The sequence below is a fragment of the Chenopodium album genome, chromosome 23 (genome assembly GCF_948465745.1).
Source record: "Chenopodium album chromosome 23, dcCheAlbu1.1, whole genome shotgun sequence".
NCBI classification, from domain to species: Eukaryota; Viridiplantae; Streptophyta; class Magnoliopsida; order Caryophyllales; family Amaranthaceae; genus Chenopodium; species Chenopodium album.
The window spans coordinates 37,606,569-37,621,937 of NC_137856.1; the positions used below are offsets into that span (position 1 = coordinate 37,606,569).

Genomic DNA, 15,369 nt, shown 5'->3' on the forward strand with positions numbered 1-15,369 from the left:
TATATGGGGAAATTCCCTCAAAAAAAATATGGGTAAATAAGTTTAAATATGAGGGAGATTGATGGTTTAATTTAAAGGGAAATTGGTTGTATATTAAGTAAAATCTTGTAGGTTTTTTGGAAAATGGTGAAAGACCAAGGAAAATTAATTTACTTGTGTTTTCAATTCGTGGGTGAGTCCTATGTGATGTTGATAGCTTTAAGGGAAAATAAAACATAAAATTTGTATTTATGTATAACTAGTAAAATGCTACTCCACTCAATGAAGGTTTAAAATTTGAAATAGTACTGTAGGAGATTAGAAAACGTTCATCTTAATTTAGTGTAAAGATATTACTCCTTGAGACAAATGAATTTTATTAACAAAAAATATAAAGTGCATAAGATTGAAGATAAATTAATAGAGTATTAGCAAAATTTGGTTTTGATAAGCGAAATCTTGGGTGATTTGGTCGGAGGTTGAAGGAAATCCGATTTTCTGAGCTTATCAATAGAAATGAGCCTTGTTTTTAATGTAAGTAATGATATAAAGTTGTATGATGATTGAAGACGGATTCTAATAGATTAATTAATTAACATTTAAAGTTACATAGAAAGGGCGGTAAGTGGATTTTGACCATTGCGTGTAAAAAAAAAATAAAAATAAAATAAAATAAAATCGGGATGTTAACCTACTGTGAGCGATAAAAATGAGCAATAATAGAATCTATTAATTACAAAAAGTAAAGTGGAGAGTACGAAATAACAAAGCTGAAGTCGTCAAGTATTGTGATAATATCAAATTTCTCCGGTCTCAAATAATTCTTAGTGAGAATTAATTTTGTTATTACAGAAGTCAAGAAACCAATTAAACTGCATGTAATAATTACCAGGCCAAGTATTGATCTCTAAATACTGCAATATCGTATATATGGCTTATTTTGAAATAGTTTGTGATTGTATAATTTATGTCATATTTAGTGTTCAAAAAAGGGTTAATTAGTAAGTAGTAAGTACTCATGCCAACGTAATTATTTCAAAACAATGTACTCTTGCCTCCTTGCATTATTGCTTGATTTGTGATTTGTCAATTGTACATATATGTACATTATATTAGACCATAGGAACCATACATATGGATGTATAACTAGCTAGCCTCGTCGAAGTATAGTTGATCATAGGAACCATAGAGTTGGCAAATGTTGGAAGGAGTACTAAACAAACACCATCATTTATTCCAAACAATTAAGAGCTGATTTGACAATTATTTTCTCCTTAATTAATTTACGAAAATTGATTACGTTAAATTATATACACACTATACATTATTTAAGTATTTATTCTTTTGATACGTATAATATTTCACTAGAGTATACTTTTTGTTCTATTCTAATAATCTTTACAAAGTTACATAAAAATCTCATCTCACCTATACATAGACAATCGACGTAGCTATATCTCTAGTGAATCACGTAAATCTGTATCTTTAATTTTGTTGATTTTACAAAATTTTCTTGCATAAGTAATAATAGATGTATGTAAGTGTAACAATTATGATGTAAAATGGGAATGTTGCTATTGCACTGATTAAGAATCTACTTGTAAAAGAGAGGAACAGTAGGACGGCCTTACACGGAGTACTAATTAGCTAGAAAGAGAAATAAGTGGCAAAATTGAAAGATATGAGACATGACAATTCAACATGGAATGTAAACAAAACAAGTGGCTCCCGCATGTTTCTCCAAAGCCATGTAAAATTCAATTGATCGATCAACTTGTAACTTGTAATTATACATCTTTTTTTTTTTTTTTAACACAAAGGAAGCAATTATATTACTTGGGTAAAGCCCTTAAAATTACATAATAACTATCATAGAAATGCGTAAAGCAAAATGCATTCTATGAAAACCGTAATAGTCATACTGTCTAAAAACTGAAACTGAAATATTGTTTACAGACATAACTGAAAGAAGCAGAAACCAAATAGAACTAAGCAGATGTGGCATCATGCAGAGCCTTCATATCTTCTTCAAAAGCAGCAATTGCACTTGTTGGGCAAGCATAGTGAGGAGTATGGCCCAAACTCATAGTCATTGCATACTTAGCCAAATAGTGAGCTAAAGAGTTTAGCTCCCTAGGGATAGTACTGAACACTATCACCATTTTGTTGTTGTTTAAAGCTCTAGCAACATCAATAATCAGGGCAGATAATTCATGATGCATTTCATCACCCTCCCTATTAAGTAAGCTCCTGATTTCCTGAGCATCACTTTCAAATATACTACTCGTATATTTGAACATTTATTATATGAAGTATTTGGTGACAATGGTGCACCAATAATACATAAATACTACTTCGTACTTCATTTTCTCATTATATTCCACAGAGTTTTTCATGCTCATTGTGTTATGCTTAATCCGTTTAATATTAATATTCTAAATCAATAATTCATATTTTCCTATTGATATGAGATGTCGCACAATATACCACATGAAGATCTTTAAAGAAAAAGAAGGAAATACTTTCATTCATAGAGTATTATTGGACCATGAGTAGTACTTAAAACTTAGGAGTATCTTAGTTGTAGGCTTGTAGCTATAATATTTAAAGCTTTAGCTACATACTAAAATGAAACCATGACCTTTATAATTTTATTTTGTTGTCAACTTTAGTAAGGTATAGGATGATAAACATGGTGCATAGGGTTGTGAATGGTAAAAAACAAGGGCAAAGAAACAACGAACTATAGTGGCATAAAGTAGGCTAAGATGATAATGTTAACAAATGGGCTGAAATCAAGTTGCTGCTAAAAATCAGGAATATGGGCCCATTCCTATTATTAGAAAGTCTAATTTTCTAACTTATGTAAAGTAATTATTTTAACCACTCCATTTAGGACTTCCTTGACTTTGGCTCATTATCTCTTGCATAATTAACGATGAAAATTGCGATTGTATGCTGAACAACGGCATGGATGTTCGTGATGTAGTTTTAAAACTTTTTTAATTCAAGTTTAATCCAATATAAACAACATCAATGGTGTACCAATATTACAACTTCATTCCTTCGTTGCACCAAGTTTTTCAATGTGATCTTGTTAAATTCATTTCAAGTTTAATATTCAACAATCAACCTTTTATACTCTCAAGTGTCCATTAGAGACTGCAAACCACGAAATTAAATGCGAAAATTTTCGAGGGAGGAGTATTTCGATTTGTAGAGTTTAGGATAAGTAAACATTTGAATAGATTTATACAAGCCAGCTTCAAGCCTAGTAGTAGACTTGGGTTGAAGTATCTGTAGCTAGAATGTTTGCCTCTAATTATTTCAAAGTTGGGCCATCATTTAAGCCAGTTTAAGAGGATAACTTGGGTTGAGCCTGAATCATGCTGGACCAAACTTTATTGAGTAATTTGACAAAACTAGTCCTTTATACTATAGTAGGCACACTTAATAAAGTAACAAGACTACAAGAGAGAGCAAGGTTCTTACAATTTTAACCTGATTACATTCATAGTAGGCTATTACATCTACAATCGCACGGATGATTCTCAGAATTAATCTACAACTGAACACTTGAACCTTCAAAAAAGGGGTAAATACAATCTATGAACAAAAAAGAACTCATTGCTACAACTTCAAGCAGTCTCACTCAATGGCAGAGGTTGGAGAAAGTTGTCAGGCCGATTCTACAAAGGCACTGTCACGATCATAACCACTCTTTAGGATTGATGCAAGCATCCAACAATTTCCACTCTTCACTGCCTTCTTCTGGCTTCTGTAAACACCAAGAGGGGCAAGAAATGGAAAATATAAGTGAATTTATGCATATAATAATATTGCAACATGTCAGTTCTCAAATTGCTTTCTACTCCCTTTGTCTCAGCTCAAAGTTAACATTCCACGTAACATTCTACCTCTCGTAATTCTTTCTCCAAGCTCATTTCTGTGCCCTAAAGTAATGTTAACTTTGAGCTGGGACTGAAAGAGGGGAATAACTCATAAGGCTTCATAGTACAAGGATCATAGGGGGCTACGAAAAAGCTTACATGGTCATATTCCCATCGAGCAGTCAGAGGAAGAGAGACCAGAATGCTCTCTATACGACCACCAGTTTTCAGACCGAATGTTGTTCCTCTATCATAGACCTATAAACCCATCAAATAATAAAAGTGAGCCCATTGCAAAAGAATTAGGAGTAAATTTCTAGCCTTCAAGCTATTTTCATACCAAATTGAACTCTACGTAACGTCCCCGTCGTAACTGCTGCCATTCCTTGTTTTTATCGGTGAAAGGTGTATCTTTCCTTTTCTCTATGATGGGTAGATATGCAGGTATCACAGAGTTTGCACATTCTGCAAAGTTGAGTAAAAGCATCACAAAAGTTAAAAACATACCTGGAAATCTGGAATGCTGGAAAGCAAGAATAAACTGGTATACTAGTATAAAGATTACAAGAGGATTCACTGTTTACACATACCAGTCGCAAAGGAAAGAAGCATCTCTTGATCATAGTCATTTAGATCGTCAAAAAAGATTCCACCAAGCCCTCTTCGTTCACCTCGGTGCTGTTGAAAAATGCTAATGAATAAATTCTTACCATAAATAACTATAACAATGTTGACTAAATCACATATCAAGTACATAAACTATATTTCAGAATGCTGATTAAAAAAACAGATGTATGATATACAAATATCCGATATCAGTTAGAAAAAGAACCAAGTGTGAAAGAGCTAACATTCTATTTTCTATAATGGTAGAGCTCTACTGCTCTAGTTCTTTATCACAAGCATCAGCAACATGATTCCCATCAAACAAGCACACTAAAAAATTAAAAATATATGTATCTGAAGAATTGTAGAAAAAGTAGGAGATGAAAATCTTCTGATCCGTAGGCTTTTAATAACCCTGGTTAGTGAATCGGCCTGCTCAAACTACAGCTCTCAGTAAGTTAGCATGTGGAAGAGTGGAAAAATTGATAACTGGGAAGTCATTTGAGTATTCACCTCTTTTTATTTTCAAGGTTCAATTAGGGCCTTAGCAATTTACTCTCTCTATCTTAAAACATAAGGCATTTTAGCCACCTTTGCAAATTAGCAATTTGGTTTTACCTTGATATGATAAAATGGCTTTTGCTGTTGTACTAATATTGTAAATTGACTTATAATTTAGAGCAATAGGATGGGGCTGATGGGCTAAAATGACTCACATTTGAGAGTGAAGTAGTCTCAGAAAGCATACTGTAGCCTTAAAACTGTGTAAATTTATAACAGGATGGGGCTGATGGGCTAAAATTCGTTCATGTTGTTCATCACTAAAACCAAAATGAACCTGGAAGATACTACAAGTATCCTGATACTCCATACAATAGAGCAGACATGGTTAGAGTATAGCACATCAGTAAATTGGCAACACAAAGCAAAAAATTCTCCCAATTCAACAAAACAAGGTTTCTTAAAATGAAGCCACTCTTGAAGAAAGTACAAATTAGGCATGCACATCAGCACATGGAAGATTACGCACCCGAGGACAGTAAAATATGATCATCTTATAAGAAACAAACCTTGATGTAAAAGTAATCATCACACCATTTCTTGAAACGAGGATAGAAGCTAGGATCAAATTTATCACAAGTGTCTTTTTGGACCTACAAAGTGAGCCACATGTCAGCATAATATGATAGTTAAGGTGAAGTTTTCACACCATATCAATGCAGCAATAACATCAAACATGTAAGTATATTTAGCAAACAGTACTATGTAATTTGTTTGTCATAAACACAGCTAATAGATATAGCCAGCAACATTTCTTGTCAACCCAAGGAGCAAGCATATATCATCATTCTGTCAAGCACATATGGCCAACAGCAAATTAGAAACCAGAAAGTGTTCAGTAGTTTTATACGAAAAATAAAAGTCATCAAGGTGTACATGATAGAAATGCAGGGGACAGAGGCATTATACTTTGCAGTATAAGAATGACCACCAGGTTCAAAATACAGATTCTTCATTAAAAAAAACTAGACTTGATGTGATTTTTCTAGAATACTAAGGCGACGTTCTCTTCACCTGAAATTAAATGACGCAACAGAATAACTATATAAACACCAGCTTCACATCATAAACTGACAGATTTCTAGCCCTTAATTGGAGCAAATACCTGATGGAAGTGCTTAACATCTTCCTCAAAAATGTAGGCAGGAGTAAAGTCAGTACCACCACCAAACCACCATTGTCGAGGTGCTCCAGGAACATCTGTACATTTAGAACAACATTTGTTTGAGAGCACTACCCAGACGATGTCTAAAACTAAAAATTACAAGCCATAAAGCATAACAAAGCTTTGCATCAAGCTGCTAAGATCATATTCTCTGCTCTTTCCTTTGAATTAGAAAGAATTCTTCAGCACAATTTCACAACAGAAACTACTCTAGAAGCTACAATTTATTACTTTAGCAAGAGAACTATTTGAAAATTCTAATGGACCTCCCAGCACCCAGTTAACCCATGAAGATCATTACAGTCAAGAACCCTGCCATCATTCTACCTCTTATCACAAAACAGTGATCACAGCAAAAGATAGATTTCATAGACAATTAGCAATGAAGCAATTTCTGGCTTTAAGTATTGATACTCGGTTTATACCAGTGTCCCTGTCACCTAATTCACTAATACCCCCACAATGGCCACGAACTATCATCCTAAACGAGCTAAATTGGTAATGTAGAGCACTATCCGACTAGCTTTAGAACTATAGGTAGCGAATTGCGTTCCCATTACCACTCTACATTGATAACAAGCTAAATCAATAATCATAACTAGTCAATCAAAATTGAAATTGCTACCATTCAATCAATATCAACAAAATTCAATAACATAATTGGATACCTTTAGGAGCATCAGTCTCAAAGTACCTATAATTGAAATGCAAAGTTGGAGCAAACGGATTCTTGGGATGCATAACCTTTCAAAATCAAACAAACAACCATCCAAAATTAGAAACATCACCCACAAAATCAAAATCTCAACCTCAAAATTTCAATCAAAAATCAACAAAATCAAAATTTACCGAGCTAATTCCAGCAGCAAAGAAAGGGATAGGACCAGGTTTATGAGACCCACCATCAGCTTTAGCAGCACGATAAGCATCAGGCGGCATAACACCATAAACAACCGAAACATTAACACCAGCTTTCTCCCAAACGACACCGTCTTGTAAAACCCTGCTAATCCCACCACCACCACCTGGTCTCGACCAAACATCTTCCTTAAACTTCCCACCACCATCAGCAGCCTCAATTGCTTCGCAAACCTTGTCTTGTGCATCCCTTACCATCTTCTCGAATCTTCCTCGTACACTGTCGGATGACGTAGATGGGTCCTTGAGAAATGTGGGTGGGGCTTCGTTTTCTGGGGTTTCTTTCTCGATTGCCATGGCAGAAGGAGGTGGGAGTTTTCGGGAGGAGAGAGAAAGTGGTTTAGGAGTGAAATTAGAGAGAGAAATTGAAGGTTTAAGGGTACTAAATGCTTGAGATTGTTGAGATTGGAGGTGGGTTTTTGTTGGGAGTGAAAATGGCGTTGAGATTAATGATGTTGACATTGTTCGGTGATGCGCCGCCGGTGCGACGGTGGTGCACGGTGGTTTCCGGCGAATCGGAGATTGGGGAGAAGATGAGAGAGAAAGTAAGGAAGAAAGAAAGAAAAAGATGTTGTTGAATTAATTTAAACGGTCCAAAAGCAATGTGTTGAAATTTTTTTAAGATGATGAGATGTTGTGGGCGCCCAAATTAAGCCCATGTTTTGTTATTACAAAGTCAAGTCGTAGTCTGTGTCTTTCTCGACTCTAGTTACGCCGTTACGGAGTTCATTCTATTCTCGAGTGTAAAATTTTAGTAGAATTTTAGTTTTAAATAATTTTTTTATTTATTATAGTAGAATTTATTGTTACTTTCGCTAGACGGTTTGTAATTTGAAGTTACTAGTTTTGACTACGGAGTAAAACTTTTTCTTAGCTTGTAAAGGTAATCGGTTTGCATTGCGTTTGTTTCTTAGCTTGTAAGGATAAAGAGTATAATTACTCGATATCATACAATTTACAAGGCAAACCCATATATGTAGAGGTTTTATGGATGATTTATTAAAATTAAGGGAATGAAACTGTCCTAGCTATCTTATTACAAGTGTCTAGACTCTAGAGTAACAACTTTGTGCTTATCCTGGACCACACAGTAGTTATAATTTAACAGGGTACATTAAATGAGACCAATTTTTGGATTCATAAGTCATAATTTTTATTGGCCAAACAAATAGAAATTTAAATTTTCATTCAACCGTCTAGGAAAACTGACCAAGTCCTTCCCATAACCTATGAGCATAGTTGTCAATAAACATTTTTAAGTGTTAATTTATGTAATTACATGATAAAAATAAAAAATAATAAAAGTTAAATATTCTTAAAGTATGAGACAAATTAAATAAGAAATTAAGAATGCACATGACTATGTTTTTTCTTATGGTATACATTGGATTAAACAAGCACTAGAACTGATCACACTTATCTCGCCCTGCTGGCCCGGCCCGATTTTGGGCAAAATTTTCCAGCCTAAAATCGGGTTGGGCCTTAAAAAAGGTTTGGACGGGTTTGGGAAATGGATTTTATGCATTTTTAGTTGATTTTTTTGGCCCGACCCGAAATTGGCCCGAAAAGCCCGCATGGCCCAAGTAGTTTGGGCGGGTTTGGGCACACGTTTTCGACCCGAAGCTTGGCCCGACCCGATCTGAGAAATGGGCAATTTTTTTTTACCTTGGCCCGGCCCGCCCATTATTGATCACCTCTAACAAAGTAACAAGTACTTTTGAAAACAAAAGTTGACTAACTTATTAGTCAAAAAGTAAAGGGGTATATTATAATACCACGTGGCATAGCATTAATTAGAGACAGCCTAAGGATATACTGTATTAAAATACCACGTGGTGCAGCATTAATTAGAGACAGTCTAATAACATTATAAGAGATCCTCAAATTCATAACAGACACTTAAAAGACATTATAGAGTCTCAAAGAGGGAGATTTATTTCCTAAAAAAAATTTATATCTACCTAAGCACTTGTTAATGACAACTCATTTTTTATTTTCAATTAAAAGTAATTACCTAATTATCAATACTATTAAATGGGAAAAAAAGCAAAATCAAGAAAGATTTTTCCCTAATTAATTTGTCAAATCCTTGTTAATGTGTGAATGGGAGTGTGGAACCAGTAAATTTAAGTTACTAGCGTTTTTACTCGTAGTTGGTCATTGTCACACGTGCATTGAGCATACATTTACCAACCATTGTTTGTTTGTGTTAATTTATTGAAATAAAATTAATTCTCCTCTCTCAATATATATGTATATCATTAATTAAGTCGGTTGAAAATATGTTCTCATTTGTTTTGGGTACGGTGGTACATACTTATAGACTATTCCTTCCATGCCTAAATTTACACTAATTGGATTAAAATCCTCATTATTGTACACCTAATAGTATCAAAAAAATATTACAACACAAGTGAAAATCTTGTAAATATGGAAATATGTAAATAGGACCATTGTCAAAAACCATATGTTCGTTCGATCCATTTTCTTTATGTTAATTTTTCTTATTTATAATTTTTTTTTTTTTTGATTTTCAATTATTGGTGATCAAATAAATATAAATCAAGCTACATGTGTTGTACAATATTATCTAAGGTGTTATGTTTTCTTATAAATTCACATAATTAAATTAAATGATGAAATCAATAGTGAAAATATTGACAGACCTAGCACCATAAATAAAATAAAATAAAATAAATAAAAGGAAGGCCAAAGTTGTAACCAACCAACAATATCTAAGTTCATAGCTAGGTAGCAATTATTTTTATATAACTAATTATATAGCAATTTCATGTAATGCATTTCTTAAAATATGATAGTGTAATTTTGTCTAATTAAGTATATTATGGTATACCAAACACTAATGTAGACAAATTCCAATCTCAGGTCTTGGACATCATGTCTCTAAGAATTTTACAAACTTAGTTGTATACCATTTACGTAAACCCGCTAAAATGACGTGATAAATTTCAAATAAACCGGTAAGTTTGAGCGCCAAATTCAAGTCTCGAATATGATTTTCTTACCATATGTTGCTGGAAATTAATATGGATATTGTACACAAAGTCTGAAAGATTATTCAAAATTCATTGTCTTTCAAAGTCTATTGAAAATGAGATGATTATATCCTATATGCTATGTGTAACACAAGATCAGCATATATGTTTAATAAAAATTCACAATACTTCACACTTATTTGTAATAATATATGAAGAGTTATTATATAAAAAAATGTAAGCTTAATTACATGTGTTTAGAAAAATTAAAAATGAATTCATACTATAAATTTAAGTCCATCACCTTAATCGATCGTATGCAATCCAAGTTCTAGCTAAGCTAATTTTTGTTGTTGGAAAGAAATTGCTTAGAATATTTGGTAATCCCAAACATTGATCCAAATGTGTAAATTAGCAAATTATTAATTTTTATAACAAGTTCTTATGAAGGGGGATATCCTGCAAAAAAAGAACAATTATATGAAGTGTTTTTAACAAACAAAGGAGATCATTAAATTTGTTAAGATCCATGAAAAAAAAAAAAATTGTGAATGATTGCATTACATATGAATTATAGAACCATGTATTCAAATTAAAAATTACTTAATGATTTTTGCCTAAATGGAAAAAACACCAAAGCATTAGGTACGAAGACAATTCCTTATATTATTAAACCAAATTTGAGCATTTAAAATCAAATCTATATTATTGAACCAAATTTGACATTATAAGAAAGTAAAGATACATGTTTTTGTTTTCCTATCATTTCTTTTTGTATGCATTATTATTCACAAATAGCATCCATGTTATTAAAACAATAATTTTAGTAAAAATAAGTTAAGCTTAGTAAAATCAGTTTAGTCAGAAAAAATTAATAGCTTTAAAGAATATATACAACAATTAATCACTAAAAAAAGTTTTAATCTGTAAAAATAATTTAAATTCAACAAAAAATTATATAATAAGTTTAATTAAAAATAATTTCAATTCCACTATCAATAATTTAAGTTCAATGCTTATTGTTGATGTCGTATGGCTTTCAATTAATGATACATTTCCATTAGATTAGAGTCCTTATCCTTGCTTAGATTTTTTTTTTTTTAGGACTTAGATATTTACCATTTCTCATTAAATAAATAATATAGTAAGTAATATATGTCAATTAAAGGACTTTGGTCATATTATATCTTAGAGTTAGTCACATATACCCTTTTCATTTTTGTTATAAATACCCCCTTAAAAACAATGTTATACATGTCTTCTTTTCCTTTAAGTGTCTTTACATACACTCTCTATTAAGAGAAGACAGTCCTAAATCTCCTGATCTCAAAGTATTTTCTTTTTATACATAAAAATAAAAAAAAATAAAAATAAAATTAGGCCTCTAGTTTTTAAATCCATTAAACACAACAGAATGAATGAGGACTATGAAATTCCATTCAATTGTTCACCAATAGATGAGAGTGTCCCTAAAGTTCAGATTTTGGTTGTAGATGATGATTCCTCATACTTGGATTATTTCATGGGGCTGCTCAACATGCTTAACTATCAAGGTAATGAAAAAAATTATCAAACTTTCTTCATCTCCATTAATTTTAGTATGTATAAAAGTTTATAAACAATCTAGTTGTTTGCTCTATATCATGAATAAATTGTTTTTTAATGCTCTAATGTTAATTCTTAAAGCTCATTGGTTTTTTTTAAATATAATTTTTTTTAAAAAATTGTGAACATCGATTATTAATTGAGAATCGATCCTAATTCATTTTTGATTTCTTACAGTGTTTTTCAGGTACTTTTTATCTTACTAAAATTTGATAAAAGACGCTCTTTCTTTTATCCAATATTATTTTTTTCTTCTAATTGACTTCAATCGATTGATGTTTTGAACTTGCAAAAAAAAAACTGATTTAATTTGGGATGGAGGAGTTTTGTCGAGCCGAATCGCCCTCTTTTATCAATTCGATAAATGCTTGCAATTAATCCTCATTATTCTGACTTAATAAGCTTATCCAGTCTACCTATTTTTAAGATTTAAACTAAAGCTATAAATTCAAAATATTAATACAAAAATTATATATTTTTTTTAACAAATTAATTTTGTTAATTATTTTTCCGAACAATTTTCCATAAGAATTTTTTGAGTAGACTTGGGCTAGGCTAGGCTAAAACATGTAGCACATAGGCCAAAGTTAGTTTGAGCCGAAAAAGTTGTGCCCAAACTCTTTAGATCGAGTAAAAAATACATGATTTTCGAGTCAGATGAAATTTCAACTAAAAAATAATAGTTAAGTTTTCCAAATTTCAAAAATTTAAAGAATCGAACTAGGCCGGCTTGAGCTCGAATTTTAGGCCCAAAAATCTCCTAGGCTCTGTCATTTTGGGCCGGGCTTGTCTAACTTTTTCCGCCTTTAAAATTAAGCATTTAGTTTGCCACATAATTAGACCTGGTTATTGGGCGGGTCGGGTCAAGGTCGGTGTAGATTGGGTCAAAGAGGGTCGCATTTCATAGGGTCAATCTCGGGTTGGGTCCATGCGGGCTGCGGTCAATGGCGGGTCGATAATGGGCGGGCCTACAAAATATTAAATAAAATAAATTTTTGGGCAAAATCATTATTAAGTATATGTGAATACAAATTTATTTATGTAATTATTTTTACATATTTATTTTCTTTATCAATTATATTGGAAAAACATATTGGCCCTACCCAATAAGGATCCTGTCCATTAAAAACTTTGTCCATTAAAATCCCTTTACGCTTGGCCCTAACCCTATTATCATTGTGCTACCCTACCCGATAACCAGCTCTACACAGTTTTTTTTTTTTTTTTTTTTTTTTTGAAAGAAGCTCTACACATAAGTAAGCATTAAATTAAGAAAAATTAAAGAGATTTATTCCCTTGTTCTTTTTCTAATCTCCCTTATTATTGTAGCAAGAAAAAAAATAGTAAAAAAATTGTCATGAATAATACAACCTTTGACCGATTTTTTTAACAAGTCAACCAATTAATAAATTCTTAATATTATTACAATCGATGGGGGAGTTATCAATTTTAAACAAGTCAAATTCGAATGTAACATGTTATATAGGCTAACCATGCCACATGTCTCTATATTTCATTTAAAACTTAATTTAATTAAATTTTCTATCTTCACCTCCTTTTTTAAAAAAAATTAAATTACAATTTCTCTATATCTCTCTCCTCCCCATCCAGTATCCCCAGATTCACCACTTCACCATTTGCCGACACCCCACTATCGTTCCACCTACACTGCCACCAACCCACCATTGCAACACCCCAACCCACCTTATTCATGTTCAAAAGCACCCTACCCTCTCATGAAACCACCCCACCAACCCCCGAAACCACCGCTACCAACCATCAAATAAAAGTGCCCCCACCACGCTCGAAACCATCCCACCAACCTTCAAAATCACCCCTTATGCTTGAAAACCCCTCCCACGTTTTAAGGGCTAGGTTACAATAAAAAAAAAAAATTTAACCAATCGTAGAGTGACACGTGGCTTAATGAACCTATCCAAAAAGTTACAATGCAAGTTTTATTTAAATATTTAAAATTGATACCCTGACCCAAAAAATGTAATACGTATTAAGAATTAAAAAAAGTGTGATCTCTTTAAAAGAATTGAAGCGGCTAAAGGTAATGTTATAAATGACATTTTTTTGAAAAGGAAATTAGTGAAAACTTGGTCCATTTTGTTAATTGGTATTATCATACGAGTACATTATATTGTAGACCTAAGTGGTATACAATATAATAATGTAGACCATATGGTAGAATAATAAGGAGGTATAAAAGTGAAAATTTAGGGTGTGTTCTATTCACCTGAATTCGATTTGAACTTATCTAAATTTATATGAATTCATTTGAACTTATTATATTTTATTAAAACTTACTTTAGTTAATTTGTATTTGGATAACCCTTATCAGAACTTATTAAATTGGATCTGAACTTAACTAAACTTACCTGAAATAAGTGGAAATAAGGTGAACAAAACAAAACCTTAATATTTTTGTTTTTAATTAATTATTTATTTATATATTTATTTTATTTTAACTTTTTTTTTTTTTTTTTTGTGTTTGAAGCAAAAACAAACCCTTAATTTACCATAAAAGAAACCAAATAAAGTAAAATAAATAAGAAAGATAAAAAAAAAAAAAAAACGTATTTAAAAAATCCAACCATTACATTTTTTTGAAACATGAAATGGTTGGACTTTTAATTATGTTGTTTTGTTTTGTTTTGTTTTTTATTTTTTTTCCACTGAAGAGCGAAAGATTAGAGTAAGCAAAAACAATAAAGATTTTCCATTAATCAATTTCTATAGCAAAATTTTACGTTAATACGAAGTAGATAACATCTAATTATTCATCTCCATCACAAAGATAACAAAAAATTCAACCTAAATAAAAGTGTCCTACCTTCCAACAAATATAATTTTTTTGCTCATTGTAAACATACAAGTAAATGCTACGAGTAATACCTATCATCAAATATATCATACGTAGTATATGTGTATTGACTTTTACAAGTTTTGCTCATGCATTTCTAATGAGCAAGTTTTATAAAAGTTTATTGCCCATATTACTATATTACCACCGATTGTATGTACCTAACATTGAGTTACACAGGTGTAATTATGTTTTGCTTAATTGAGGATTTATACCAATAAAAAAAAAAAAAAAAAAGATTTCTTAAAAGGAAAAAAAAATCTAATTACAGTTATAGGAAATAAATGAATAAATATAATTCAATTGCCAGCTAAAAAATGTTTAAAAAAAAAAAATGCCAGCTAAAAAAAGAATTTTACTGAGATTGCCAGATCATTAAAAAAAGTTTGGATTGTATATAGTTGTTTATTTTACGAGCTTAAGCATATTACAACTGAGTTTGTCTTATCAAAATCGATTTCTGCAAATTGTTTTTTTTTATACATTGTTTCTTTTCTCTCTCTTTTTTTTTTTTTTTTTTTTTAGTAATTTACAAGTTTATTATGAATTGATACTAAAAGTAATTAATACATAAATTATTATGAATTGATACTAAAAATAATTAATATATAAATTATTTGAGAAATTTATTTTTATAGATTAATTCTATTACATTTACTTACTCAATTATTGGTAATGTGCAGATTTATTGATAAAATTAAAATTGATTAATAAATTGATCAATTAAATTTTTGTACTTAGTAAAAGTCCTAAAAGCGGTCAATGAATTTCGTTAAA

The 15,369-nt window shown here is 31.4% G+C and overlaps 1 protein-coding gene across 1 annotated transcript; it reads right to left on the bottom strand.

The window, feature by feature from the left end:
* Positions 1–3,352: 3,352 nt before the first annotated feature.
* On the bottom strand, positions 3,353–7,725 carry LOC145608754 (oxygen-dependent coproporphyrinogen-III oxidase, chloroplastic-like). Its single transcript, XM_081664357.1, has 8 exons — positions 7,051–7,725; positions 6,870–6,945; positions 6,142–6,236; positions 5,546–5,629; positions 4,460–4,547; positions 4,210–4,334; positions 4,029–4,127; positions 3,353–3,757 (listed from the first exon to the last, which is right to left on the bottom strand). The coding sequence occupies exons 1-8, from the start codon at positions 7,579–7,581 to the stop codon at positions 3,689–3,691; spliced, it is 1,167 nt and encodes a 388-aa protein (XP_081520483.1). The 5' UTR covers positions 7,582–7,725; the 3' UTR covers positions 3,353–3,688.
* Between the last annotated feature and the right edge of the window lie 7,644 nt (positions 7,726–15,369).

Excerpts from the sequence above, each read along its gene's own strand:
- LOC145608754 (XM_081664357.1), bottom strand. The coding sequence starts at position 7,581 with ATGTCAACATCATTAATCTCAACGCCATTTTCACTCCCAACAAAAACC. Across the intron at positions 6,237-6,869 it reads TGAGACTGATGCTCCTAAAG|ATGTTCCTGGAGCACCTCGA; the intron begins GTATCCAATTAT and ends CTAAATGTACAG. Across the intron at positions 5,630-6,141 it reads ATGTTAAGCACTTCCATCAG|GTCCAAAAAGACACTTGTGA; the intron begins GTATTTGCTCCA and ends CTCACTTTGTAG.